This window comes from Oxyura jamaicensis, chromosome 23, assembly GCF_011077185.1.
Source record: "Oxyura jamaicensis isolate SHBP4307 breed ruddy duck chromosome 23, BPBGC_Ojam_1.0, whole genome shotgun sequence".
Lineage (NCBI taxonomy): Eukaryota > Metazoa > Chordata > Aves > Anseriformes > Anatidae > Oxyura > Oxyura jamaicensis.
In genome coordinates this window covers 5,926,539-5,944,649 of record NC_048915.1, presented here as the reverse complement: position 1 = coordinate 5,944,649, position 18,111 = coordinate 5,926,539, and the positions used below count along the sequence as shown (strand labels likewise).

The window sequence follows — 18,111 nt, the reverse complement described above, 5'->3', positions numbered from 1 at the left end:
CAATAACAGAAATACTTGTTGGGTGTATTCTTACCTTCAAGCCAGCTTCCTGTAACACCTAAAGTTGTGAGCATATTCCCGTACAGTTCATTTACGTTGATGACTTTGTCCTTGATCTGAACAATTAATTCTCCCGATTCATTAGCAAGTTCATTGACAGACTCTCAGCTCACTTGATTGCCCTACCCTCAAGGCTGCTTTCCTTCTCCCACACCCACCTTTGCCCAGAAAAGACACATTTACAGCTGACATTGGCCTGACAGTGGAAGAATCCTTTCACCAAGCAGGGCCCTCGGGTCAAGCAGACAAAGGCAGGGATGAGTGCTTCAGAGTCCTCCCTCTTTCATGTCACTTGGATCCCTCCTGCCCCGGAATATCAAAGCTTTAGTACTAAGCAAGGGAAGGAGCCTCCTGCACATCTCTGAACATTGTCCCTCTGTCCCCCAGAGCCCGCCGTGGCCTAGTGATGTGGAGGCGGGGAACTGACAGATTCGTGCTAAGGAGCATTTGAAATCCCTCACTTAGGATGGCATGGGCACCTGTTACCTTTCACTGTATCCATCCCTTAAAATAGTAACTGCAAATCCTGTGAGTGTAGAAATGGTTTCCATGTAGCATTTGCATGGTCCTGCTGAATCCCAGTCTCCTCACCTCCTCTCTAAAGAAACTCTGACAAATCTACACTAAATTACATTTCCAGTTAGAAGACTCGATAGTAGTCTTGTGAGATTTTGTAACTAGTGTCCTCCCTTTTAATGGAAAATGGGAAAAAAATACACTTACTATGAGATTAATATTTAATACTTTATGTTCTTAACTATAAAAGAACCAGACTACAGACAACAATATAAACATATATAGTACATATATTTAACATACAGTAAAGACAAATTCAGTAATGCACCACTGTAGAAAAAAAGTTACAAAAAGCACTTAAAGATTTGAACCCCACCCCTTAAAAAGGGTAAATTTCCTATATGGTGGGGGTGTACATTAATTCTCAACTTTGGTTTAATTTCTTTTTCTCTCTTCCACCCTGATACATACACTGGCAGACAGCTCGACAGCAGGACAGGTATGCTGGCAGATCCAGCAGCTTCTGATAAATGTCATTGCAACTTCTCTATTACTGATGTGCAAAAAATGTCCAGTTAATAAATCTGGAAAGGTCTTCTGGATTTGCACCGTACTCTGAATTGTCTGTGAACACTGCAAAGCTATCTTTTGTAACACACTATAAAGACCTACATAGACGATTGATCCCAAATACCTGTGGAACCAGAGCACCAGATGCCGGTCCCTTCTTTCACTCCCTGGCATTTGTCTTTCTCATCAAAGTGTTAACTATTGTTAACTCTAGCTTACAGTTTCACATAAGAGAAGAGAAGAAGAATCCTCCAAGTCTCCAAAAACTGAGGTATTCAAAACTTTTTGTGAACTAGAAATAGCTGTCTTAGCTACCAATAGCTATTATCAACCAACAAAAGATGTCTGTCTTGTATTAAAAACTCCTTCAACTACAACAGAAAAAGATTCCAATAAAATAAAACTGATCCGATTTCATTGTTTGAATTAAAACAGTGAAAAGAAAGCGGAGATTATTGCATTTTTCATTGATTCAAGATATTCTAAATCAAGAGATAAATACCAATTTTAAATAGCATCTGTACAAGCAAGTTTTAAAAAGTCCATATGTGAAATATCCAATATTCTTGCAAGGTGATCTAGGAAAAAAAATAAAATAAAAATTCCCCATTTGTTTTATTATAGGCATTTGCCAAGATTTTCTTCTAGCTAGCATCTGTGACTGCTTCCCAGTTGCATGGATTTTTTTTTGCCCAACATAAACAAGAAAAGCTTTAAAAAGGTTTTTAAAAAATGATGATGGCTATAAAACTACAAAAACTGGTAAGAAAACCAAATCAATATTAATAATATAAAGGATCTTCTAATAAATCCCAGTTGGCTGGGTTTTAAGTGGACAGCATCCTTTTAATCCTTTCCTACCAAGAATCTCTTTTTTGCCTGCACAGTGTATGTTAGCAGAAATGGATGTGTTCATTTTTAACTCCTAGAAGCTTAAATGTGAGGAGCCTTAATCTAGATGCACTCAGGTTTACCAAGTCAACTTTTGAATGGTTAAAAAAATAAAAATCAAAGCAACCCTCTCAGAGAGTTTTATTTTCTAGACAGTCAAAAAACTCCAGAATGCTCAAAGATCCACAAATATAGTTAAGTCACTTCTACAAGTAAGGTTGGGTTTATAAGAATTTGTCACTTAAACTAGACTAAGGGACTCCAGTTATGAAACTGCCTTACAAAACATCAGTAAATTAAATGAGCACATTTGGAAGATTTACAAGGTCTTGCACCAAGAGGTAAAATGCACTATGAATACCAGTGCAGCATGTATTCCTTTAGAGAAATACAGTGCAATTATGTGCAAAAGTATACTAGAACATATACTCCTAGACAAAGTCAATTACATAGAGCTAAGACTTCAAAATATGTAGTCTGCATGGCCTTTAAAAAACTTTGAGAAAGAGATTACATTAGAAATAAGTTTCTTAAAAACAATATTTTCGATTCTTCATTAAGCACCATGTGAATATCTTATAACAGCTACATCATTTTCTCAAAGCTTGTAGAGGCTGGATTTACAATGGAAGATTTCAAGAAAAACATCAAAAACTAGGAGGAAAAGTACAGCAAACATTTACATGAACATGTTGTCACAAGAATGTGGATAAACTACATCCTGTTCTACCAAATACAGAAGCTGAAGGACTGCACTGAAAACAAAGTAGCACAATATGATGGATCAACAGGAAACATCGATTTTGGTGGTCACCTTCCATCTGGACTGCGAATGGCACCCCCCCCACCCTCCCCAGTGTTACACGGACCTTAACACAGCTCCATCCTCTATGCACAAGACACACAAGAATAATCTCTAAGACCAAAGGAAGCAGGTTGAAGTAAAGTTGCTGAGATCTCCGCAGTCGTTCCTGCAGCTCTCACTACAGACTTTTGCGAGGTTAATTTTCCCTGCTCTGAATGTCTTCACAGGTTCAGAGTCAGCTAGCCCACACCTCAGCACAGCTCAGCCATGTGATAAGCTAAATCTTCTGACAGTTTAATTGCAGCACATTAGCCCAAACATGCTCAGCTGATATTCTGTGTCTAGTGGCCTCTACCAATATTTACAGTAATTTGGCATCTTCACGCTAGATCAGGATGCCTGGTCACTAAATATCATTGTGGGTCCCTATTTACCCCACTCTCATTAGTGAGCTAGTCTCCTAACACATGCAGATAGTGCAACTTTTTCAGTGTTCTCACACACACGCGTCCTCCTGACGTCAGGTAATCGGATTCAGAAAAAAACACTCTCTGAAGCTGTCTGGACGCAACAAAAAATAAAGTAGCAGTCCAAAAGATTAGTGCCAGTACGCTAGAGGTGGCATTTTCAAACATGCTAGCACGATTTACAAGGCCACGTTTTGTTCAGTTTTTCAGAAGTACACAGGACCCAAAACTACAGCTGGATTTTTAGAGGAGCTTGGATCCAAGTCTGGCACCTACACAAGTTGTCTCTGATGGTCCTAAGTTACACGACTAAAGTAGGGGCTACAGAGCCCTAGATTTTCTGTCTTGTCCCAGTGAGATTTTTCTGCCTGTCACTGTGATACTGTTCAGCTATTACAAACTCAAATTTACTGATGATATGGAATAGGAAATACAGAAAGCTTCATCAGTTTACGTTACAAAAAATAAATGCAGCAACAGTGTTCCTTGAGGTTTTTAGTGTAAAGTGGGAGGAACTGCTCCTACTTTGTCAGCTGCATCTGGCTTCTGTAGCCAGATCCCAGATCTACACTTACTCCAGCTAGAAAGACTCGGGTACAATTTGCATTTTCATTAAACACGAACAACACAGTTAAGAAACATTAAAAGTCTTACTTCACAGTATCTTTCAGTTCCATCTCCTCTTTAAGGAACAGTAAGTTACCTATAACCAAACAGGCCTTCTGTTGGTGGTGTTTTCTTCTGAAGTTTCCCAGATTTATTTTTGATAGGTTACATCAACTTAGTTTCATCTGGAAAGGTAAAAATCTCACCTCCTTTGAAAGCCAACCGTTATCCACCCCAGCAGTGATACAGGAGGTCTACACTGGAGTTTAAAAACAAAAACAAACAAAACCACAATACTTGCATAAATTCGCACAACAACATCAACCATAAGAAAGACTACCAAAGACTTAAGGAAAATAGAGGAAAAGAAAAAAGGATTTGCATACAAAGAGGCTAGTAAAAATTTCTGAGATTTTCCACCCAATTGCTTCAAAAAGGGTATACAGGGCTGTTTTATATGCATAGCTCATGTATACATATTTAACTACTCCTCAGCTACATCAGACGAGGACTCACATTCACAAGTGATTATTTAATCTACTACAATTCCCAAGTAACCTGACTGATAACTTTTCACTTCTACTGTAAAATGTTGAGAATTGGGCCGTTCATTTAGTCTAAACTGAGAGACCAGGACACTAGACACCATAACGTGTGCTTAATGTTTCTTAAGCACAGACCACTAATGTCTAAATGACATTGAGGATACATCTGAAAAATCTGTAGTCCAAGCTCTTGAAAGAGGAAGATGTAGCAAAAACAATTTGGAAAGAGAAGCTTGTTCTCTACCTGCAATTAAGGACATGTAAAATATATTTATTCTTACTTTCTACACTTTCAGCAGCAGCATAGTTCTGTTATTCTGGTTTGTTTGCCCTGATTTCCAGGTCAACGCAAGTCTATGAAAACACTTAATATTTACAGTTTAGATAATACCATCCCGATGCAGAAGGATCACAACCTAGTTTAGAAAAGTCCAAGGTAATGGATGAAAACTACATTTCTTCAAATCTAATCTTCAGAGAGAAGACGGTGCCCCTTCCAGATCAGGGATTAAGGACCATGACAACGTTATTTGAAGAAACCTGTTATCAAAACAACAGAGATGTTCCGCCTACAAATTGTTGCCTCTTCCTCAAAACTAGGAAGCAGAGACGCAACTGGAGATTGTTCAGGTAAAACCTCTGTGAAGCCCAGACAGAAGATTCTTCACAGAATTCTGGTGCACAGCACTGAAAACGTAAAAGTATTAAAAACTCTATTTCTCCCCGTTCTTCAATTAAAAAATGGAATAATTAAAAAAACAACAACAACAACAACTCAGCCTCACTAACGCAGTTTTCTGTTGCAAACCAGCCACTATCAGAGAGAGACCTTCAGTCCTCCCTCTCTCCTGCCACTGCTACATAAGTGTTTCTCGATCTGATAAACTCCTGTGGATTTCCTGCTTGTCATCACCATCAGCATCATCATCATCAGCTGGATCGTTTTCCTCCCCGGACTCCACGTATATGGGCCAGTCGTTATCCACATCGCCCTTCTCCTGGCCCTCTGAGGAAGGTTCCATCAGGCTGAGGTTAATGGGCATCGAGTCGTCGTGCGTAGTGGTCACACAAGTGCAGCTGTCACACAAGCCAAAGCGTCGCAGTCCTTGAGACAGGCTACTTGTGAATGTTCTCCTGCAACCTTTGCAGATAATTGGCTTGTTCGATCGATGCACCTGAGGTTAAAAATAACATAGTGTGATAAAAAGGCAATCTGTCTTCTCAGCTTTAGCTGTTTCTGGAGTGCTGGTTTGCACACGTAGAACATCTAAGCTAAGGGGCAGGTGACGCCGCCACACTGCCAAAGATTTGGGACTACGTAACTACTGCTGAACCAAATACCATTTGCTTAAACTTATTATTAGCACAGTTTATCAGAGTTGGCAACAATCGCCGTGTGCAAGGTGTTCTGGGAAATACAATCGGGAAACAATAAAACAGTCTGCTTTAAAAATTTCATGATCATCTTTCAAACTTACACTTAAAGCGTGACTCCGAAGGTGTTCCTGCCGGGTGAAACGCTTCCCACACGTCTCACAGGGGTAGGGCCTCTCACCTGTGTGAGAGCGAATGTGCCGTTTCAGTATTCCTTTCTGCTTAGCCGTGTAGGGACAGAACGGACATTTGTGAAGCTTGATGGGTACAACTAACACATCACCTTTTGAAAAAGAACACAGTGCATTAGATTAGGCAGCTCAGCAACATTAGGCATGTCGGCTTCTTGTCCTTGCTGCAATCTGAGTCAAATTAATTGCATTTTCCACTCTTTTTGCATTTGGTTTACCTGGAATTTCCGTAGGTTGTGCAATTTCCAAAGCGTTAATGCAGCTGGAGATGATCAAGTCCCTTGAAAATCAGCTTGCTTATATTTACATGGCTAAGTGAGTTGGCTCACAACAGAAAAACAAATTAATTTTATTTTAAGAAGCCAATTAATTAAGAGCCTAGAAGTTGATTTTAGTGCAATAGATCACTGCACCGTCTCAGCCATAGAAAGTCTTTATATATATATATATATATATATATACACCCTTATAATCAAACAGCATTGGAAACTAAAATCTTACCATGAATTACAGGTAGCAGTGCACTGTTTCCCATGCACTTTTACAATGTACACAAATTTAGGCACGGGGGAGCCATCTGAAAATATGTTTGTTCCTACTGCCATTCACGTTAGCCTGTCAGAAATAACAAGATGAAGGATTCCAATATTTTTGCTGATGAAATTTTACTAAAATCAGACTACATGCACACAAATATATAATTTATCAAGTCAGATGCAAAAACAGGGAATTAATCCTGTTTAAAATAAACATGGGTATTGCCAAAGTTTTCAGTGTCAGCCCAGATACGAGCTGCCTTTGCAGCATAGAGGCTTAGATGTAACCTTAAAGGATTAGGTTTCTCTAACGTTTCAGGTATGATTCAAAAAAACTCTTTGCATATTCAGCCTTGAATTCTTTAATAGTTGCACCATTTAGGTAAGACTGTAGGACATTCCTCTTAATGAGGTTTGCTCGACTCCGTCTCAAAAAAAAAAAGGAAAAGTGTGTTTAGTATCGACATGGAGCCATCAAGTGAAATTCATCTTGCCCAGCTTTGTACCTCCGCGAGGTACTGCTAGTCCCTCCTGGGCATCAAGACCTCCATTTGCAGAAAGAAAAGCAGCTGGACCTGCCTTGCTTCCAGACTCTAGGGGTGGTGTCGACCCTCCATCGGCTGAGGGGGACCATGGTGACTGGAACACATATGGAGACTCGGAAGGAAGTGGCATTTCTCATCTGTCAGCTTGGATTCGTGAGCACACCATTCTTTTATCAAGGCTTTGTCAGCCCTGGTGTCTTGTGAAAATGCTGAAGGTAGCAGGAGCACTAAAAGCTGAGAAGAGGCATCTCCATCCTACCAACTCTTTATGATGTTTGGTTTAAGCAGGGAAACAGCTGAATGCAAGATGTTTTGTTTCCCCTCCTCCTATTTAAAGCACATCTAGCGTTAACATTTGTAATACGTTGTCACTAACACCTGACGTTCTCTATCAAATCCTAGAAGCATTTCATTTTTAATGAAACATTAACAATCTAAAGATCTTAAGAGGGGAAAAAGTAAGCAAAGTTTGGGTATTGGATGCTCTCACCTCGCTACATGTCAGAAATCATAGATACGAGCTGGTGATGGTACTCTGTTCTGGTAACTTTAGTCCTTTGGTGACTGTAGGAGTGGAGTATTGATTTTACCAGATTTGTAATCTAAGAACAGTGAGAGAAAGTATTGTTTTTATTGGCTTTAAGATCATACTAGCATATTTGAGCAGGAAATAACACAAATGCAAGCTTGCTATCTAGAGAAGAATACTTCATGGAAGATTTCCTTTCTGCTGCCCGCACCGTTATGCCATTTGTCGCATCCTCAGGTTACATCACTTGCTGTGTGTATCGGTTGCCTCCCTTCTTCATAAGGCAGTTTGGATGAGGTAAGCTGTGCGCCAACATTACTGTAAGCAGATAAAAATGCTTTTGTGTCCATTTCAGGAGAAATGCACATGGACATGACCACCTGCTGCTCCAGGTCCCTGACACTGCTGCTGGGAGACATTCTTGCCAGCGCGAGACATCCCAACAGGCACAGGGCTTGCGAAAGCAGCAGCACCTCAGGTGACCAGCAGATGAAAAACGAGTCTGCCTCTGGAAGTAAAAGTTAAGCCTCGTCTTTACACAATACCACAGAGTTTAAAGCTTTCCACATTCTTAAAGACATTCTAGGCATCATAGCATTGAACAACACTGAGTTCCGCCTTTCTGAAGGTCAGAGTAATGGCAAGCAGACTACGATCCTGCAGCCGATTAGCTGGTAGGAGCTCCAGCGGAATAAGCTAATTCTGGTGTGTCAGCTTCTACAGTACATCCCTCTTGGAGCAGCCCAACTTAGCTTGCCAATTGCACTATTAAAAAAGAAACTTCCTCTCATAACTTTGGTGTTTTAAATTCACCTGCTATTCAACAGGATCCCAAATGAGATTGTTTGTTAAAGCAGTGTCACCAACACCAAGCTCCAGGATCAGTTTCAGACTGTAAACCCTATAGAAATACTTACCTTCCAGGTGCTGCACTGAATAAATGAGTACAGCTTTCTTTAGAAGTCCACAACAATCGTTTATTTCGCTATGGTATAATATTCAGCAACACACTCCTCAACAAGAAAGTAACAAAGGAGGTCGCACAACTAGGCGGTTTCCTCATCAAGCACCCTGACTACACCTTCGAGTCCTCTCACCTGCGTCCTCACCATACCAGTCGCTGTGAATGTCCATCATGGAGCTCATGGCTACCCCCGCATCCTCTGGCCTACCCTCAAAGCCCCGGACAAAGTGATGAACCACGTCATCTTTCCTCTGAGCTGAGCCGTTGCGCAGCAGGGCCTCTAGGAACTGCTTCATGTGGTAGTTGTTGCAGGCCAGGTCCATCGCCTGCCCGCTGTGCAGCCCCTCTTCCATCTGCTCCAGGGACAGCGGAGTCGGGTACTGCTGCAGCCGCTCGCCCACCTCTACCTCCACCTCATCCGAGTCGAACTCCACCTTGGGTTCCACCCCTTTGGGCAGGGAGGAATTAACGTCCTCTGGGGAGTCGCTGCTCACCGGGTCCCTCACCACAAGCTCCAGGGGGTGGCAGCTGCTACACTCCCCACAGGGGGGGTCTCGCTGACAACCCACCGTCCTCTCCTTTTCCTGCAGGGACGAGACGGGGACAGAGCCCTGGCTCTTGGAGCCGTACGAGGGGCCTTCCCTCGCAGAGCTCCCACTCCCGCTGTCGGCCTGGTAGAAGGCGGCCTCCCTCTCTATCTTCCTGCAGATATCCAAGGACGACCTGATGTAGGTCTTGCAGAAGTTCACCACATCGGTCATCTGCAGGTAGCTGGCCGCAGACATGACCTCGATGACGTTCTCCCCACACAGATCCAGCTTCCCCGAGTAGAGGAAATCCAGGATGACGGAGAAGGCCTCGGAGGTGACGATGTCGAGGGACGCGGTGCTGTGCCGCCCGCTGTCCTGGATGTAGTGGATGAGCAGCGCTCGGAAGTAGCCGCTGTTGGCGAAGAGGATGTTCTTGTGCGCCTTGAAGATGCGCCCCTCCACGATGATGCTGCAGTCGCAGAAGAAGTCCCGCTTGCGCTGCTCGTTCAGCTCCCCCAGCAGCTTGGCGTAGTACGACTGCACCTCCATGGCCGCGGCGCTGCGGGCGGGACGGCGCCGTCACCGGGGGGCACCGGGAGCACGCCGCCCGGTCCCCCCCCCCGCCGCCGGCGGCTTCCTTAACCCGGGAGCGGCCGCAGGCAGATCCCGGGCCCCCCACCCCACCCCGCCCCGCCCCGCCCGGCCCCTCCCGGCCCAGCCCCGCCCCGCCGCCCGCTCCCGGTGCCGTTGCCGGTCCCGCCCCCCCCCTCCCGGCCGCCGTACCGCCGGCCGCCCGCCCGGCAGCAGGAAGTGACGGACCCGGGAGCCCCGCCCGGACCGGGGCCGGGGCTGCGGGGTGAGGGGTCGGTAAATAGTGGTGACGTCACGCCGCCGAGATGGCGGACGGGTGAGCGGCGGGGCCGGGGCCGGGGCCGGGGCCGGGGACCGGGGAACGAGACCGGGAGCCGGGACCGGGCTGGGATTCGGGACCTGGTGACCAGGACCGGGCTAGGATGGGTTGGGGTCCGGGCATCGGTACTGGGCTGGGGTTCGGGAACCGGACACCGGGCTGGGATTTGTGGACGGGGCCGGGCATCGGGACCGGGCTGGGATTCGGAATCCGGGCACCGGGCTGGGCATTCGGTGTCGGGCCGGGCTCCGGGGACCGGGCTGGGCCCCGGGGGGCTCCGTGCCGCACCGGTGCCGTGCGGCGGGGCCCGGCCCAGGCCCCCCCCTGACGCGCGTCCCTCCCCGGCAGGGAGGAGGCGGGCTGGTGGCGGGGCTGGCTGCAGCAGAGCTTCCAGGCCGTCAGGGACAAGGTACGGGCCGCAGCCGGGGCTGGGCGGTGGGGCAACGGCCGGGGCGGGGGGGCGGGGGGGACGGGCCCCGGGCCGGGCCCCCCCCCGGGGGGGGGGGGGGGGGGGCTGGGAGCCGGGGAGGTTCACCCGAGCAGGGAGGGCAGGTGCCCGCAGCATTGCCCGCTGGTGTGTAACTTCCTGCGTAACAGCGCTGCTTGTGGCAATTATACTATGTAATGCTCAAAACAAGGCTTTTCAAAACACATCTATTTCTGTTCTCAACGTAAAAAAATGCCATAATGTGTTTTGGGTACGGCTGTGTCCTGCTGTTACCCTGCTTACTGCAGCCCTGCCCATTGCGCAAGCTGTGGTGAGGGCTCTGGGGGTGAAGGCTGCTGCGCTGTCATCTGTGTAAACATCAGGCGTTCCCAGAGCGACCGTGGCTTTGCTGGAGACCCAAAGGTTAGGCGATCTGTCTGTTGTCTTCTTGCAGTCCTCAGAAGCTTTGGAGTTCATGAAGCGGGACCTGGCTGAGTTCACTCAAGTAGTGCAGCATGACACAGCCTGCACAATCGCTGCTACGGCCAGCGTGGTCAAGGACAAACTGGCAGTGAGTAGAGGAGTGGAAGAGCTGGGCGCTGCAGGGCAGAACGGGGCGAATGGGATACGCCTGCAGCTGGCACGTTGGTCCTGCCTCTGAGGGCACGGTCCTTCAAGCAGACCCCGAGATATGGACATAGGCTGTGGGTTTCAGGCTTTGTTCCTGTGCAGATCTGATTCTGAGCACTGTGTGGGATCTCTGTGTTGTAGTGGTGAGGAACCTCTGGGAATAAGTGGGGAAAGGTGACCAGTGCTTTTCTGCTGCCTGTGTGCCATGTAGGCAGCCTCCTGGCAGCATCACTGTCGTGTCGTATCGGACCTTTGCCCAAGCTGCTCTCTTTAGCCCCACACAGCTGTTGCTGTGCCAGGCCTTGAGCCTGACTGCTTTTCCCCTCAAAGCCTCTGCTCCATTCCCAACCAACCTCTTGCGAAGGGCTGCCAGCCTGGACATGTGGTTGCATTGTTAGCACACTGAAGGGAGAAAAATCCTGCTTCCTGAAAAGAACACACCCAGAAAAGACAGATTTGTCCTGTTGCTTCAGGAACTGTTACTTACATTATGCTGCTTCTCTTCTTCAAGAGGGCAGAAGGTTCCTCAGGTGCGACTGAAAAGGTGAGGAAAGGGATTTCTGACTTCCTGGGCGTCATCTCAGATACATTTGCTCCCTCACCGGACAAAACCATTGACTGCGATGTTATAACACTGATGGCAACCCCCACAGGGACCACAGAACCCTACGACAGCGCGAAGGTGAGTGCCCTGTCTGGGAGTTTCTCCCCAGCACTGCGCCTCATCTTCCCAGCCCTGCTGCCGCCCCTCCACTGACGGCTCTTCCCCGTGTGTTCTCCTCCAGGCTCGCCTCTACAGCCTCCAGTCAGACCCAGCCACCTACTGCAACGAACCCGATGGTATGGGCTCGGCAGTGCTGCCGAGAGGCTGGGGTGGTGCGGGGGCTGTGGGGCGTCCCCATCACCTAGAGCCTGTCACCAGCAGCCCTGCCGGCTGCCTGGGGCAGGGACACCAGCGGGAGGGAGCCAGGCCCTCTGCTGCCGTCGGGACCAGGCTGGCTGTGAGCCTGCTGTGGGTTCCACCACCCCCGCAGCTGGCACTGCCTCGCCCTTTGCTGGCAGAGGACCCAGCCTGCCAGGTGTGCTCAGGGACCTGTGTCTCCATTGCAGCCGTTGCTGTGAGATCGGTGTCCGTCCCTCAGCGTGTGACCTCCGGGTGCTGCCTGACAAGCTGTGGGTGGGGCTTTGGGTTTTCCCTTGCAGCAGTGAGGTGTGAGCAGCAGCGCTGCTCCCTTCCTCTGGGGAAGGGGAGCATGCAGGCACCCCTCGGGTCCTTGGCTGCTCATGGCTTGAAGCTGCTGCTCCTCCCCTCCCAGGTTTCCCTGCTTTGACTGTGTCCTGCTTGCAAATCCCCTCCTGCCTGCCATGTGGGGTTTGAGGCCTCAAGAAGGAGGCCTGCTCATCAGGGCTGTGTCTTGCTGGACTCCTGCCTTCTCTTGCCTGCCCCTCGCTCATCCTAGCTGGTCTGGTCTGGAGCATCTTTCCAAGGAAACTTCCTGAAACTGTGCCTTGCTTGTGCCAAAAATGATCTCAGTGCCTGTCCTTTTCAGGCCCTGCTGAACTCCTCGAGGCCTGGCTCTCCCAGTTTCACCTGGAGGAGAAGAAAGGGGAGATAGCAGAGCTGCTGGCAACCAGCCCTTCCATACGGGCTCTCTACACTAAAATGGTAAGGCCCTGCTGGGTTCCTGTAATGGGCAGGTTCTGGCTTGAGACGTGATCCCCACTTGGGCCCTGAGGAGCTGGTTTATGGTAAACTGGCACAGTGGTGCAAGGCAGCGTTTGAGTCTGCTCCTCACTTGTTTGTCACGGGCCTGGAACAGAACTTTCTCTGTAGCTGTCTGATGCCCATGAGCACCTGGCAGTGTGATCCTGGTGCTTGGTCCCAAGTCTGTGCACCCAAAAACGCCTTGCACAGGTTACAGTGGTGCCTGTGAGGCTCGGGGAGAGAAAGGGGTGAGGCAGCAGCCACAGCCCTCCCTCAGACCATGATCCCTGTGTTGCTCCCAGGTCCCCGTGGCTGTTTCCCACTCTGAGTTCTGGCAGCGCTACTTCTACAAAGTGCATCGCCTGGAGCAGGTAGGTCAGGGCCAGGTGTTCCTCCTGTGGGTGGGCACTCCAGCCAAGGAGCCCTGTGAGGCAGGCCCAAGAGGCAGAAGGTTCCTTTTCCTGGAAGAGCAGGGCTCTGGGCTGCCTTTCCTGTGTCTTTGTCCTTGATGCCCCTGCGGGATGAAGGGACCGGGGATGTAGCAGCTGCTGATGCTGAGCTCCCTGCAGGATGAAGCCCGGAGGGAGGCTCTGAAGCAGCGTGCGGAGCAGAGCATTCACCGAGAGGAGCCGGGCTGGGAAGAAGATGAAGGTGGGTCAGAGGGTGGGGGTCTGGGGGTGGGCTCATGCAGACCTTGGCAGTCTGAGTTAGGGAGGGCAGTGGCTGCTCCTCGCTCCCCCATGTTCAGCTCCTGGCCCAGCTGCAGCCAACGTCACTGCACTGTCAGCTGCTGCTGCGCTTGCTGAAACATCTCTTGCTTCTCTTCTGCCTTCCTACAGAGGAGCTCTTGGGGATGTCACCCCTGCCTTGTGCAAACATGAAATTTCCAGAAGCAGCAGAGAAAGCAGCTGCCCCTGCAGCCCCGGAGGGAAGCCACCCTGCTTCTTGCAAGGGTCCCTCAGAGGAAGGCCGGGCTGTCCTCCCTCCTGAGCCGGCCCCAGCAGAGGGGAGCCCCTCCGAGAGCAGTGAGAGCGTCTCCCTTGTGACTCAGATTGCAAACCCTGCCTCTGTGCCTGCTGCACAGCTACAGACTGGAGCACAACCAGACGGGATCAGAGACCTCTCCCAAAGGCTGCTGGAAGCCACTTCAGAAGAGCCGAGCTCTCTGCCAAAGCCCCCAGAACCTGGGCATCCTTCTGCACCTGCCCGGGAGCCCGCAGCATCCTTGGAGCAGCCGGCTGTTACAGAGCTCAGAGAGGTGGAGAGCAGAGCCCAGGGCAGGACAGAGACTCTGAAAGAGGAGGGACCAACAGATCTACGAATCTTTGAGCTGAACTCGGATAGCGGGAAGTCCACCCCCTCCAACAACGGCAAGAAAGGTGCGTGTGTGGGGCCAGCACCGGGCCTGGAAACCCACTGGGGGGGGCAGCTTTTGAGGAAGGGCTTAGAGTCAGAGCAGAAACCTGGGTGCAGCCTTCTTGGGCTTGGAGTTGTGGTTCCTGGACATGCAGGTGGTGGGGCTGTGTAGGTATTGATAAACTTCCTGCAGTGCAGAAGATCTCTGCCCTGTCCTGACCCATCCTTCCCTGAATTGCTGTTTAGAACATACCAAAAGACAAGCCCAGATTTTGGTTTTGTGATGGGGGAGGAGAGCGGGGGGGAGGTTCCTCCGTGGCCCTTAGCGGGGAAGTGCTGCAGCTCTGATGCTGTTCACACACCTCTCACTGCAGGGAGTGCCGCCTGCAGCAGAGCCTCTGTAGTCTCCCAGCGTCACGGCTGTGTTAGCTTTAGGGGTGTAAAGCTGCTGGGAGTAACCCGAGCTCAGGGAAGGTAGCTCGGTATCGCAAACTGGATCAAATTAGACAAAGCAATCAGAAGCCTGTGAGCGGAGCAGCCTTTGGTGCCCAGCCTGCTGGATAGCAATGCCAAGGCTGTGCTCTGTGCAGGGAGTGGGCTTCCTTCCCTCTGCCTGTCACCCTGAGGAGCATCCCTCTGCCCCGGGAGGTTGTGCCTGCTTGCTGTTGGGGCTGTGACAGTCCCCATCTCTCTCATTCCTGTCACTCCTTACCTGCTGTGTTCTGTGTATGAGTGAGGCATGACACATCCCAGTTCTCCCAGGCCAGAGGAGAACACATTCTAGCACCTGCCTCTCCCACTTGTCCTGTGCCCAGGGGAACAGCCCTTGGAAGCGCAGAAATGCAGCTCAGTCTGTCCCGTGCCTGTCAGTGAGCTGGTGGCCTGCTGCTGGGGGGGGGCGGAGGCTTTCCCTCCTCGGGCAGGGTGTGTTGGACCCAAGCCCCGTGAGCGCTTTGTGGAGCTGCCTGAGCAGGCCCTGTTTGGCTGGAGTGTCTGGAGAGCATGCACAGCTCTGACGGCTCTGTCGTGGTGCTTGTGCTTACAGGCTCCAGCACGGATATCAGCGAGGACTGGGAGAAGGACTTTGATCTGGACATGACTGAAGAGGAGGTGCAGCTGGTCCTGTCCAAGGTGGAAGTGTCTGGGGAGGTGAGTGCAGGGGAGGCACTCGCTCAGCCAAGCGAGAAGGCTGCTTGGGGAAGGCAGTGGCATTTCATCAGCTCCCTGGGGTGATGCTGCAGCGCTCGGCCCTTTCTGTGTGCTTCTCTTGGGCCTGAAGCCAGGTTTGGAGAGACTGCAGAGTGCCAGGACCTCAGTGTCAGCCCTGCTGCTAGCCACGGCTGTGCAGATGTGGCTGCTGCTGGCCTGCAGGACAGCACTGCAGCAGGCAGGTGCCTGACTTGAGCAGCTCGCAGGTGGCTTCTCAAGGTGTTGCTCCCTCTTTGAGGGCTTTGCTTGGGATCTCAGCATGGCAGTCGTGGGGATTAGCTAGAGCAGAGAATGGGTTTTCGTGCTTAAAGAAGGATGGATGTGCTTACAGAGGGCTGAGTGTGCAGGTTCTGCAGGCGGAGCACAGCAAGCAAATCTCTGCTGTGTGGGTGTGGGAGTGAGTGGATGCGTCAGGCTTTGCACTAATTCGCATGCCCTGGGCAGGAGGATTTGTCAATAGACGTCTGAGTTACAGAAACAACAGATATTCTTCTTGTTTGCAGCTTGAAGATGAAGAGTGGGAAGACTGGGAATAAACCAACTTCTTCCAGTGTGTCACAGGCTCATTTCCACCATCGAATGTGAATTAAATCACGGACCGGCTATTCCTTTGTGTGTAACTGTGCTGGGGATCGCAGTTCCTGGCTGGAGGAATTCCATTCCTGCTAAATCCTGTGGGCATCTCAAATGACCCCTTCAGACCTGGAGGAGGAGAAGGAAGCAGGAATTTGCTCGTACACGTAGCTGCTAGGGAGTTCATCTTCTCGGTAGGTCCTAGAGGCTGGCGAGGCCAAAACTGACTGCCCCAGAAGTGTCGGGTGGAGGCAGATGCAGTGAGGGGTCCCCGGGGTGAGCAGGCACTTGGGCACCTGGCAGGATTGCTTGGTGCTGCCGAATTGCCTGTTGGCTGATTGTTTGCTTGTGTGTGTGTGTGTAATCTATGGTACAGCAGTTCAAAGGATCCTGGGTGCTGCTCCCACTCGCTCACTGCTCTGTGCTGCTGGTCAGGCTGTCCCTAGAGAAAGCCCCCAGGGGAATGGCCAGGGGCTGGAGATGCTGCAGGAGAAGCCCCATTTGCTTTTCCACTCGTTGCCACAAAGAAAGGCGGTTGGTTTGTGGCTTTGGGCCAAAGCTGGGCTGTTCTGGAAGGAGCCAAACTCCCTGCCAAACCCTGAGCTTCTGCCTGGCTTTTTGTCTTGGAAGCCTTTTCTGATGGGAACTCCTCTTTGCTGCGGCAAGAGCAACAGCTCCTCTGAGAGCCAGGGCTTGATGCTTTCCCCTTCGCAGCTGGACCAGCTGTACTGCCTTCCTCTACTGCATTCTAGGTACTTCTCATTAAATTCTCCAAGCAGAGTTTTGTGGCTTGCTTTTACTGAGCCCTTCTGAACAGGCAGTGATTTAGGTCAGCTTGGGAGCAGAACCCTCTGCTGCAGTGCCCTTGCGAAGCCCCAGTGTGGGCCACTAACCACTTCAACACCGCTGTGGTGCCAAGGCTCAGCCTTCTCCCAGCCTGGGGGGAGGCAGAAGCGTCCAAGCATGGATGGCACCCCTTGGTGTGTCTGCCCTCCTTGCGTCCCAGCCACACCAGGGTCACAAACCTCCCTGCGCTCACTTGGTTTCCCTCACTTAACCCCCTGCGACTGCTTGCAACGCTTCCTTCGGACCCACGGCCTCTGCAGGCAGCTCCCTCGTGGTGCCATGAGGTGCTCCTCAGTGGGGGTTGCTAACATAAAGTTATCCTGAAGGGGCAGAGCCCACACTGCCCTTTTTTGGCCTTTTGGGTGGTGGTTTTATGTGTTATCGTTGTCCTGCCCCTTGCAGGGCTGCTCCATGTGAGCTGGGGCTTCCTTCTGTTTCTGGATAGCATTAGCCTAGGTACACTTGGAAGACTTGATTTTTTTATTATTTTTATTTTTTTTCTCCTTGCTTGAGATTCTCAAATGCAGCTGCTCTCCCGGGTGGCTTGGTGGCAGCACCGACTTCAGGCCCTTACACGAGCTCGTCTGTGCTGTAGAACCCGTGTGTGGGGTCCAGGGCCTGAGCTGCACTCAGTTCCTGCTTGGATCACAGCAGAGCCTCTGAAACGTGCTGCGGCTTCGCCCTGGGGTGGGCTCACGTTGAGCTGTAGCAGAAACCCTTGTAGTGGGAGGTTTCTGCCGAGTGGTTGGGGCTGGAGCAGCAGTCTGAGGGTGTGAGTCAGCAGCATCCCCAGCCCGGCAGCAGAGCTTCAGGGTGCAGTGCTCTCATCTGTGTCTTTTTTTTCTTTTGTCAAATTAACCATTGGGTTGTCTGTGCAATATTCTCTGTTCTGAACTATTCTGCATCCCCCTGAGCCTTTTCTAGCAGGGGCAAAAACCAGGAACACTTCTAACCGCTGGTAGTTTTGTAACAATGACTTTCTCCAAACCTTTTACAGACTTGCAGTTAACAGCAATTAAAGGAATTCTACAGAGTTGCTACCTGTGTCCTCCTTTCCTTTGCCTGTGGGGTGGGGAGAGCCACCTTCAGCGAGTCAACTGCTTTAAATTTATTTTCCCTTTCTTTCCACCTACCCCAAGGCAGGTTCACTTACCTGTGAGGATGAGGGGAGAGGGCTGAGGACAAGCAGAGGTGTCTGGGCTGCCCTTCTCCAAGCCGGGCAGCTGGGGTGCTCACAGCCAGGGTGCCCTCCTGCCTATCCCTGTGGCCCCAGATCTTGTGGGCTTTGAGGGAGCAGATAAAAGTGTCCAGATATGAACCAGTCTG

At 50.2% G+C, this 18,111-nt stretch overlaps 2 protein-coding genes across 2 annotated transcripts; one reads left to right on the top strand and one right to left on the bottom strand.

Moving 5' to 3' along the window:
- Positions 1 to 790: 790 nt before the first annotated feature.
- ZBTB8B (zinc finger and BTB domain containing 8B) lies at positions 791 to 9,957 on the bottom strand. Its single transcript, XM_035345419.1, has 4 exons — positions 9,913 to 9,957; positions 8,733 to 9,680; positions 5,939 to 6,117; positions 791 to 5,635 (listed from the first exon to the last, which is right to left on the bottom strand). Exons 2-4 carry the CDS (start codon positions 9,676 to 9,678, stop codon positions 5,318 to 5,320), a joined length of 1,443 nt encoding a protein of 480 aa, XP_035201310.1. The 5' UTR covers positions 9,679 to 9,680; positions 9,913 to 9,957; the 3' UTR covers positions 791 to 5,317.
- Positions 9,914 to 17,823, top strand: BSDC1 (BSD domain containing 1). Its single transcript, XM_035345420.1, has 11 exons — positions 9,914 to 10,036; positions 10,388 to 10,448; positions 10,921 to 11,037; positions 11,608 to 11,778; positions 11,882 to 11,936; positions 12,647 to 12,762; positions 13,104 to 13,172; positions 13,371 to 13,452; positions 13,641 to 14,180; positions 15,203 to 15,306; positions 15,870 to 17,823. Exons 1-11 carry the CDS (start codon positions 10,026 to 10,028, stop codon positions 15,900 to 15,902), a joined length of 1,359 nt encoding a protein of 452 aa, XP_035201311.1. The 5' UTR covers positions 9,914 to 10,025; the 3' UTR covers positions 15,903 to 17,823.
- Positions 17,824 to 18,111: the final 288 nt, after the last annotated feature.